The sequence below is a fragment of the Coregonus clupeaformis genome, unplaced genomic scaffold (genome assembly GCF_020615455.1).
Source record: "Coregonus clupeaformis isolate EN_2021a unplaced genomic scaffold, ASM2061545v1 scaf0228, whole genome shotgun sequence".
NCBI lineage: Eukaryota > Metazoa > Chordata > Actinopteri > Salmoniformes > Salmonidae > Coregonus > Coregonus clupeaformis.
This window is the reverse complement of record NW_025533683.1, coordinates 416,597-428,315: the sequence shown is the minus strand read 5'-3', so window position 1 is coordinate 428,315 and position 11,719 is coordinate 416,597. Positions and strand designations below refer to the sequence as shown.

Sequence of the window (11,719 nt, the reverse complement as noted above, 5' to 3'; positions counted from 1 at the left end):
AATCCATGAGCCACATCAGTTACTTCGCATCATTTGAATTAACATTCTATATTACCATGGCAAACCAGCATCAGCTGATATAACATTCCAAATTACCATGGAAATGTCCTATCAATTTTAATTCCATGCATTGTCCATTGTGTGTTCTTAACTCTGGGCCATAGTTCAAGTCGGTATTCAGGTAATAATAAAGAATTCCTCTCGAGCACGCCTACAAATTGGGGAAAACCAACATTATTTCCTATTGACCTCCATTGTAAAAGAGGCAACTCTGCTGTGGATTTTTCGTTATATAGAAATAAAAGAAACATGCCGAAAAGCTGCTGTGTTGTTCAATGTACATGTAGACAGGTCAAATATCTCAAACTACGGTTCGCAATGCTCCCTCTGTAGGGAAATAGAGCCTGAAAGAAGAGCCCTGTGGCTTCAGGCTATTCGGTGTGGGAAAATGGGAAATGTGGGGATGTGGTGTCCAAGTAGGCTACACATAGCTATGTGTGGGAAACATTTCATCATAGGTAAGACATTTAACTTGTTTGTACAGTCCGTTTGTAAGTCCTCTCACTACTTGTAGCTGTATAGTCTGTTTGTTTGTGTTGTTGGTCTTGGCTAGCTTATTAATGTTCCGGTAGGTAGCTAGCTAGCACTCACTCGCTCAAGTGGCTGCTAGCATTGTCATGAAAAGGGACATGAGGGAAGCACAATATAAAGTGTTTCTAAGTAGTGAGAACTCTAGGGAGCAGGCAATGTTGAAAAGTAATCTTTAGCCATGTTATACTTTTCTTAAATGTAGTTTTGTAATTGACTAAAACAAGCAGACAACAAGAAAATTGCATTTGAAAAAGGTGACATTTTTGCTGTGAGCCAATGGGGTAACCTAGGTAACCACAGGTTGTTTTCCCCACAGGCAGGCAGGGTCACGACATTCTATCTAATACCGACTGGGTCTATAAAGAGTTCGGCCAGGTTTTAGAATGGACGCCATGTTAGGTAGTCTTGTGTACAGGTCTCTATTTAACATTCCACTCCTTGCCACTCCTTGTCATTGCCAGACTCAAATATGAACATTCTATCATTAATGAGCTCGAGGAGAAGAGAGTATTTGATCACCCTCACAGCTATCCTTCAATCACAATGATTATGCAGATATTGGAACTGTATCACTAATTTTCCTTTACAGAATGAGTTGGTATCCAGTTGCTAAGCAACCTTTTTTTGTTTGTCCAGATGAAACCAGTCCATCAAAAGTTGCTAGCTCAGATCTAAATTCCCAAACTAAATACATACTGCAATTCCAACCACAAAACCTCTAAGCCTCAAAATACAACAGAATAAAACTCCGCGGCAAGCTCCGGCTGGCCTCCTTCAACCACTCCCTGTTCCTCATCACCCCTGGTCCCATATATCCCTGGACTTTGTCACTGGTCTCCCTCCGTCTGATGGCAACACCACCATCCTTACGGTGGTGGATAGGTTTTCCAAAGCCGCCCATTTCATCCCCCTTCCCAAGTTACCCTCAGCCTAGGAGACGGCCCAACTCATGGTACAGCACGTCTTCCGAATTCACGGACTTCCGGTCGACATAGTCTCCGATCGTGGTCCTCAGTTCTCGTCCCAATTCTGGAAGGCGTTCTGCACCCTCATTGGTTCGTCGGCCAGCTTGTCCTCCGGGTTTCATCCTCAATCTAACGGCCAGTCGGAGCGTGCCAATCAGGACCCGGAGACGACTCTTCGGTGCCTCTGCTCGACCAACCCCACCACCTGGAGCCAGCAACTCGTGTGGGTGGAGTGCACCCGGAACACCCTTCTCTGCTCGGGCACTAGTCTCTCGCCCTTCGAGTACTCCGTGAGTTATAGCCCCCACTCTTCCCTGAGCAAGAGGAAGAGGTCAACATACCCTCAGCCCAGAGCCCAGTCCGCTCTTCTTAAAACCACCTCCAGGTATCGTCGACAAGCGAACCGCCACCAAACCCCGGCTCCCCGCTATCATCTCGGGCAGAGGGTATGGCTGTCTACTCGGGATCTGCCCCTCTGGGTGGAGACCTGCAAACTTTCCCCCCGTTTCATCAGCCCTTTCCCTGTCTCTAAAAGCCTTGGCCCCTCTGCTGTTCGTCTTCTGTTGCCCCGCACCCTCCATATCCATCCTACGTTTCATGTGTCCAAGATAAAACATGTGTCTCACTGTCCTTTGCCTTCTGTTTCCCGTCAAGTCGTGCCAGCGTCTTTCTCCGCGTTGAACCATCTACCTCACGTGTCTGCATCTGGGTCTCATCCTGAGTCATGATACTTCTGGAACCTTTTTAGACATCTATCCAACATATTAGCCCAACACATGATACATTTCTGAAATCATCAAGATGTTTCCTAATCACATACAAAAACAAATATTGATATATTCATAGGAGGCATGACACACATTTGTGTACACTGAGTCAAAATCATATTTTCAGTTTGCATTTGGTAGACTGGGCCAGCAGGTTAGATAAACTGGGACACCATTATTAGTCCGAATTGTACCCCGATGACAATTCAATTACATTTTGATACATTGATCCTTGTGGTATTTTGTAATTGCATTTTGTACGTTTTGCCCATCCCTGCTCCCTGTTTAAAGCTTGCTCCGCCCCACTCTAATATGTCACACCACTGAAGTGATGTGATTTTGATCAGGTGGTTTCTCTGCAATGGCTTAGTCACAATAGTTTAGATTTTCTCTTTCAGAGAACTAAACGAGTCAGGATTAAGCTGTCCCAGTTTATATGATGTCCTGCTCTTTCTGAATTCACCCTACAGTAATTGTAAGAGGTGCATTCTTGTGGATTCTGTCTATTTAATAATACCCTGATATTCCGTAACTGTGCAGTATCATGGGGATCATTGTTTTTGCCCTACTACATCAAATAACCCTAACAATAACGCATTAAATAGATCATATACTTCATAATTTTTAGCACAAACCACACAAAGCAATCTTTTCGCATGCCAGTGCTTTTTATTTATTTACAAAACCACCTGAGGAAGACAGACATAAATTCTATCGAACCTTTTCATTGCACAATTTCTCTCAATCTTTCATTAAAGTATAACGTATTAGTGCAGAATGTAGAAACGGTGAGCGAAAATGCAAATTGTGTATTCCTCATTCAGCAATATAGAGCCTAATATATGAAAATATTGGACGTTTGAATTCTGGTACAGAGTTGCTATCTAAAATAGAAAACTGAGTCTGTATGTATAGTAACACTTAAAACAGTACAGTATACCACCACCAGTACATATCTCCCTACTCTCATCAGTGAATAAAATCAACATTGGAATAAGAGGGTTTGCATTCTGGGAAATACAGTGAGGGAAAAAAGTATTTGATCCCCTGCTGATTTTGTACGTTGGCCCACTGACAAAGACATGATCAGTCTATAATTTTAATGGTAGGTTTATTTGAACAGTGAGAGACAGAATAACAACAAAAAAATCCAGAAAAACGCATGTCAAAAATGTTATACATTGATTTGCATTTTAATGAGGGAAATAAGTATTTGACACCTCTGCAAAACATGACTTAGTACTTGGTGGCAAAACCCTTGTTGGCAATCACAGAGGTCAGACGTTTCTTGTAGTTGGCCACCAGGTCTGCACACATCTCAGGAGGGATTTTGTCCCACTCCTCTTTGCAGATCTTCTCCAAGTCATTAAGGTTTCTAGGCTGACGTTTGGCAACTCGAACCTTCAGCTCCCTCCACAGATATTCTATAGGATTAAAGTCTGGAGACTGGCTAGGCCACTCCAGGACCTTAATGTGCTTCTTCTTGAGCCACTCCTTTGTTGCCTTGGCTGTGTGTTTTGGGTCATTGTCATGCTGGAATACCCATCCACAACCCATTTTCAATGCCCTGGCTGAGGGAAGGAGGTTCTCACCCAAGATTTGATGGTACATGGCCCTGTCCATTGTCCCTTTGATGCGGTGAAGATGTCCTGTCCCCTTAGCAGAAAAACACCCCCAAAGCATAATGTTTCCACCTCCATGTTTGACGTGGGGATGGTGTTCTTGGGGTCATAGGCAGCATTCCTCTTCCTCCAAATACGGCGAGGTGAGTTGATGCCAAAGAGCTCGATTTTGGTCTCATCTGACCACAACACTTTCACCCAGTTCTCCTCTGAATCATTCAGATGTTCATTGGCAAACTTCAGACGGGCCTGTATATGTGCTTTCTTGAGCAGGGGGACCATGCGGGCGCTGCAGGATTTCAGTCCTTCACGGCGTAGTGTGTTACCAATTGTTTTCTTGGTGACTATGGTCCCAGCTGCCTTGAGATCATTGACAAGATCCTCCCGTGTAGTTCTGGGCTGATTCCTCACCATTCTCATTATCATTGCAACTCCACAAGGTGAGATCTTGCATGGAGCCCCAGGCCGAGGGAAATTGACAGTTATTTTGTGTTTCTTCCATTTGCGAATAATCGCACCAACTGTTGTCACCTTCTCACCAAGCTGCTTGGCGATGGTCTTGTAGCCCATTCCAGCCTTGTGTAGGTCTACAATCTTGTCCCTGACATCCTTGGAGAGCTATTTGGTCTTGGCCATGGTGGAGAGTTTGGAATCTGATTGATTGATTGCTTCTGTGGACAGGTGTCTTTTATACAGGTAACAAGCTGAGATTAGGAGCACTCCCTTTAAGAGTGTGCTCCTAATCTCAGCTCGTTACCTGTATAAAAGACACCTGGGAGCCAGAAATCTTTCTGATTGAGAGGGGGTCAAATACTTATTTCCCTCATTAAAATGCAAATCAATTTATAACATTTTTGACATGCGTTTTTCTGGATTTCTTTGTTGTTATTCTGTCTCTCACTGTTCAAATAAACCTACCATTAAAATTATAGACTGATCATTTCTTTGTCAGTGGGCAAATGTACAAAATCAGCAGGGGATCAAATACTTTTTTCCCTCACTGTACACAAAAATCAAATACTAGCCTCCGCTTGATGCAACATCAAACCAGGAGTCAGGAACATAAAAATTCATTATGTACACAGTATCTACACAATATCCAGTGTCAACAATAGAACGGCCATTTTCAAAACATATCAGCATGCTGTCCAATTTGTATTGCAGAAACCTCAGCATACTTCAATTCTACAGAAACATTTGACAAATAAATGAATACACATATACTGTACACAACTAGTATCGATATCATGCATCCACACATTGAACAGAGCAAACGTTCAGCCACAGGCTGACTACACTAATAGGTGCAATAAACGCATGCAACCAAAAGGTTTGTCATACGCTGCGTCCCAAATGGTACCCTATTCCCTATATAGTGCACTACTTTTGACGGTTTAAGTTGCCATTTGGTACTCAGACATAGACATGGCATTCCCCCTCTGACAGCTACTCAAGTAGCTGACAAACATTCAGGAACAACATCATCCACCTCTGACAGCTACTCAAGTAGCTGACATAAACATTCAGGAACAACATCATCCACCTCTGACAGCTACTCAAGTAGCTGACATAAACATACAGAGAGGGAAAGGGAGCGTGAAAGAGAGAGAGAGAGATCACAGTGATTACTTGTACATGAAGGCATTGGTTACTGGACATCTTTGGTTTCAAAGCCAGGCCATCGATGCACAAGCTTTAACAAACAGTAGGTTTATCACGTGGACAGCATTCCTACATTTCACAAGAGCTGTGCAATGCAGGTGTGAGCATGAATCTAACATTAATGGATGTTTCCCACTCAATGTTCTTGTAATTACAACGTCATGAAGATCAACACGTAATCCACTGAAGTGTCCACAAGCTGTAAATAAAGTGTAAAAAACTGAACTTTTCAATACCCCAACTAGATCAAATTGAGTTACAGAAACTACATTACCACACAGCCACCACCCCCCACTCCTCTCTCCCCCTCCCTATCTCCTAATTCCCCCTCCCTCTCTAATCCCTCCTTCTCTCTCCCCCTCCCTCTCTCTTCAAACCTCAGCCCCCTGCCCTTGAGACAGCTGACCAGACCATATACTCCCATCTGACCCCAGATGACCAATAGACTCTGTAGTAAGAACTGACGTCTGATCAAATACTGAATTTGACCCAAACTCTAGTTGCGACTTCTGACTGGAGTCTGAATTTTGATTGGTCTCTGGGTTGGGTCTTGACTCAGAGCCAGGACTCTGATTGGTCTCTGTGGTTCTGTGTGTGTGCTGCTGATAGGACGAGCCCAGCTCCTTCCACTTAATGCGATTGGCTGCTATCCCATCAACCATAGGCTTCAGCTTCACGTTTAGCTTCACCAGAGCCTAGAGGGGAGACAGTGTGGGAGACTGACTTAGAAGGGGCTGTATCATATACACACATATGCTAATTTCATACAGGAGGACTGAAAAAGGGATAAAATAAAGTCATTTCAGAAGACATCATACTGTGAAAACATACAGGTACAGGCTAAATGAATGTACATAGATTTTATTGCATTGGAGTCCTCCTTTAACTTGGTGTTTCAGTAACAGACAGCACAGGTGAGTCCCTTACCTGGTAGAGGGGCTGACAGATCCCATCTATCCACTCCAACTGTAGGGCGGGCAGCTCGTCTTTTCGATTACGGTCAAAGATGGCCTGGAGAGAGAGAGAGAGAGAGAGAGAGAGATTTTACATTTGGTTAGAAATTCAAAAGGAAATTATCTCAACTGAGAAAAATGTCCTCCTGTGTGCTACCTATATCCCCCCACTAGAATCCCCATACTTTAATGAAGACAGTTTCTCCATCCTGGAGAGGGAAATCAATCATTTCCAGACCCAGGGACATGTACTAGTCTATGGCGACCTAAATGCCAGAACTGGACAAGAACCTGACACCCTCAGCACACAGGGGGACAAGCACCTACCTGGAGGTGACAGCATTCCCTCCCCCATATGCCCCCCTAGGCACAACTACGACAACATAACCAACAAAAACGGGTCACGACTCCTGCAGCTCTGTCGCACACTGGGTATGTACATAGTCAATGGTAGGCTTCGAGGGGACTCCTATGGTAGGTACACCTATAGCTCATCTCTTGGCAGTAGTACTGTAGACTACTTTATCACTGACCTCAACCCAGAGTCTCTCAGAGCGTTCACAGTCAGCCCACTGACACCCCTATCAGACCACAGCAAAATCACAGTCTACTTGAACAGAGCAATACACAATCATGAGGCATCAAAGCCAAAGGAACTGAATAATATTAAGAAATGCTATAGATGGAAGGAAAGTAGTGTTGAAACCTACCAAAAAACAATTAGGAAACAACAAATTCAATCCATTCTAGACAACTTCCTGGACAAAACGTTCCACTGTAATAGTGAAGGTGTAAACTTGGCAGTAGAAAACCTAAACAGTATATTTGACCTCTCAGCTTCCCTATCAAATCTAAAAATCTCTAACAGAAAACCAAAGAAAAGTAATAACAGTGATAAATGGTTTGATGAAGAATGCAAAAACCTAAGAAAGAAATTGAGAAACCTATCCAACCAAAAACATAGAGACCCAGAAAACCTGAGCCTACGCCTTCACTATGGTGAATCACTAAAACAATACAGAAATACACTACGGAAAAGAAGGAACAGCATGTCAGAAATCAGCTCAATGTAATTGAAGAATCCATAGACTCTAACCACTTCTGGGAAAATTGGAAAACACTAAACAAACAACAACACGAAGAGCTATCTATCCAAAACGGAGATGTATGGGTAAACCACTTCTCCAATCTTTTTGGTCCTATAACAGAGAACAAACAGCAAAAAAATATACATGATCAAATGCAAATCTTAGAATCAACTATTAAAGACTACCAGAACCCACTGGATTCTCCAATTACATTGAATGAACTACAGGACAAAATACAAACCCTCCAACCCAAAAAGTCCTGTGGTGTTGATGGTATCCTCAATGAAATGATAAAATATACAGACCACAAATTTCAATTAGCTATACTTAAACTCTTTAACATCATCCTTAGCTCTGGCATCTTCCCCAATATTTGGAACCAAGGACTGATAATAATTATATATCCCCAATAATTACCGTGGGATATGCGTCAACAGTAACCTTGGGAAAATCCTCAGCATTATCATTAACAGCAGACTAGTTCATTTCCTCAGTGAAAACAATGTAATGAGCAAATGTCAAATTGGCTTTTTACCAAATTACCGTACGACAGACCACGTATTCACCCTGCACACCCTAATTGACAAACAAACAAACCAAAACAAAGGCAAAGTCTTCTCATGCTTTGTTGATTTCAAAAAAGCTTTTGACTCAATTTGGCATGAGGGTCTGCTATACAAATTGATGGAAAGTGGGGTTGGGGGAAAAACATACGACATTATAAAATCCATGTACACAAACAACAAGTGTGCGGTTAAAATTGGCAAAAAACACACACATTTCTTTCCACAGGGCCGTGGGGTGAGACAGGGATTCAGTTTAAGCCCCACCCTCTTCAACATATATATCAACTGTTACGGATACAGGTATCCTGTGTTTTTGTGTGTTTCTACTCCTTCTGCCCTAATCACAGGTGTCCTGTATGTTCCTGATTGGTGGTCGTTGAGGTGTCTGCTGATTGGACCAATCAGTGAACATTCCTGTGCATTGCACCACCTGTTACTCGTTTGTTCAATCACACATTCCATTATATAAAAACCAGTCTTGTGTTTGTTGAGAGAGAGAGAATATTTCCGTATGTGAGTATGGACACGGTGGTGTCCTGTTTTTTGGTTACTCACTAAGTTGCTGTTTACTATGATTGGTAATTCTGTTAGACTACTGTTTTGTATGTGAGTAATGGATACTGTGATGTCCTTTGTTTAGAGTACTCACTAAGTTGCTGGTTACTCTGTTTGGTAACTATTGTGTGTTTCTGGGAAAAGGGGAGTTTGAGCTAGCTGCCCTTGGGCATACATTTCCCGTAGAAAGAACTGTCTATAAACACTAGTTAGACCTGAGCGGACCACCCACTGTATTTTTGTATGGTAGCAGTAGCCTAGCGGTTCTTGAGGCAGGCAAGATCAGTTTAGGGGTGTTTTACACTATTGTTTCATTTCTTGGGTCCTGCTCAGCCCTTTTTCCCAAACCCTTACCGTGTGTTCAGAAATAAACCATTTGTGTTTGACGGTAGTTCATGGTTGTTGTGTCATATTCCTTCTCACTGTTCCATGCCACACTTATAATTTGCATGATTTATGTTACGGGTCTCATGTCCATCCACCCTAGACGTTTAGAGCCACGGGGTTCGTAACATAAAGTGGGGGTTCGTCCAGGATCTATCCCATGCTACTCATGTAAATTAGTAAGTGTCTGGTTCAGTGTTGAGCTTGGCAGCTGTACTACCTGTTTTTTTTGTGTGTTCAGTAGTCGACGGCTCGTGTTGCTAGTAGGATGGCTACTTTTGAGTTGGAGGCATTTTTGGAAAACCCTACGTGGGGGGTTTTTGAGAATTGCCGTAGAGTGGATCTACAGGTTTTGGCTGACCACTTTTCTGTACCGATATCAAGGGTTTTAGTGAAAGCCGAAGTGAGGAAAGTAGTGTTAGAAATATTGTTGAGCGAGCGAGTGCTTGAGTTACCGCCGCCTGAGTCTGCTGCTCCTGTAGGGGAGGTGGTGGCTGTTCCTGTAAGCCCATCAGTGTCTGAGGACGAGGCTAAGGCTCCGGCCACATTGCCCCGTTATGACCCACTCTCCCCACTGACTGACAGTGATGCCAGGATCGATGTCCGCTCGACACGGCTCCAAATGGAGGCGGAAGAGCGGGCACAAATCAGGCTAGACAAGCTGGAAACGCGTAGGCTTGATCAAGAACTGGAGATGCGTAAGATGGAACTGGAGACGCGTAGGCTTGATCAAGAACTGGGGATGCGTAAAATGGAACTAGAGGCAGAAACAGCGAGGTTAGTCTCTGCTAATACTATGCCTGCTAGTGAGCCATCCTCACCAGCTGTGTCATCTGCTACGTTTGATATTAGTAGGCAGATCACCTTGGTACCTGTGTTCAGGGAGTCAGAGGTTGATTCCTATTTCAGTGTGTTTGAACGTATAGCGGTAGCATTGAAATGGCCCGAAGAGGTATGGTGCCTATTACTTCAGTGTAAACTAACAGGTAAAGCCCAAGAGGTTCTGGCAGCGCTACCTCTTGAAGACAGTTTGAATTATGAAGTGGTCAAAGCTACTGTTCTTCGTGCCTATGAGCTTGTTCCTGAGGCATATCGACAGAGATTTAGGTCTCATAAAAAGTATCCTACTCAGACTTATGTGGAGTTTGCTAGAGACAAAGGAAATCTGTTTGACAAGTGGCACAGTGCTAGTAAAGTAACTGATTTAACTCTCTACGGGAGTTAATCTTGTTAGAAGAGTTTAAAAATTGCTTACCGGAACGCATTGTAGTTTATCTGAACGAACAGAAAGTATCCTCACTGTCGGAAGCGTCTGTATTGGCAGACGAGTTTGTGTTGACGCATAAGAGCGTGTTTTCGGCTCGTACGGAGAGCGGGGCTGCAGAGTTGCTAACTTTTAGTCCTAGTCGACCAGCAGTACATCCAGCACGCCCAAAAGATGTGCGTCACTGTTTCTATTGTCATAAGGTGGGACATATGGTTAATGATTGCTTTCTGCTAAAACGCAAACCGGGGATGCATCAGCACGCCAGGCCGCCAACGGGTGTTGGGCTGATTCGTACGGTTGTAAGGCCGGAATCAAGACAGAGGCCTCATAGTGAGTGTGGTTTGAAAGTCCCTGTCCCAGATCACAGTTATGAACCGTTCATTTTTGAGGGGTTTGTTTCTATATCAGATGACGAAGCGTCTCAGCGTCCAGTTAGAATCCTCAGAGATACTGGTGCGGCACAGTCGTTCATACTCGCTGATGTGTTGCCCTTGTCCAGTAATACATATTGTGGTTCCAGTGTGTTAGTACAAGGAATTGAAATGGGATTTGTTCCAGTGCCATTGCACTTTGTGAACGTACACTCTGAGTTAGTCAGTGGATTGTTCAGAGTTGGCGTACGTCCTATGTTGCCAGTAAAAGGTGTGACATTTATAATGGGCAACGATATTGCCGGAGGAAAGGTGATACCCGTATTGGAGGTATTGGATAAAAGTGACCAGTCTCTCTCCGAGGAGCTGGCACAGGGTTATCCAGATGTGTTCCCCGCTTGTGCTGTCACACGTGCTCAAGCACAACAAGTGGGTGAAGTGATAGATTTGTCGAACACGATTCTATTCAGAGAGTGTGACCCAGAGGATAGTTTGGGTGCTACCTCTGGTAAGCTGGTGCAGTCTGACCAACAGTCCAGAGAAAGGAAGAAGGATGTGGAACTTGTTGCTGAGGCAATACAGTTACCAGTTACTCGTGAGCAGCTGATCGCTAACCAACAGGTTGACATTAGCCTGGCTAAATGTTTTTCTAGTGTTGTCTCAGAGGAAGAGCTAAAGAAGAAAAACATGGCATACTTCATTGATGGTAATCTCCTCATGCGTAAATGGACATCCCATGTTGACGCTGGCGGAGATTGGAATGCTGTTTACCAAATAGTGATTCCTACAGCCTTTCGACAAAATGTTTTATCCCTCGCTCATGATCACCAGTGGTCCGGACATCTGGGAGTCACCAAGACTTATGATCGAGTTTTGCGACATTTCTTTTGGCCTGGCTTAAAACAAGATGTGGCTCGGTTCTGTCGGA

At 43.7% G+C, this 11,719-nt stretch overlaps 1 protein-coding gene across 1 annotated transcript in view; it reads right to left on the bottom strand.

The window, feature by feature from the left end:
- Nucleotides 1-5,978: 5,978 nt before the first annotated feature.
- Nucleotides 5,979-11,719, bottom strand: part of LOC121558177 (dual 3',5'-cyclic-AMP and -GMP phosphodiesterase 11A-like) — a 35,561-nt gene continuing 29,820 nt past the window's right edge. Inside the window, 2 exon segments of the mRNA XM_045214274.1 lie at nucleotides 5,979-6,302; nucleotides 6,535-6,618. Coding sequence (XP_045070209.1) covers nucleotides 5,979-6,302; nucleotides 6,535-6,618 — 408 coding nt within the window.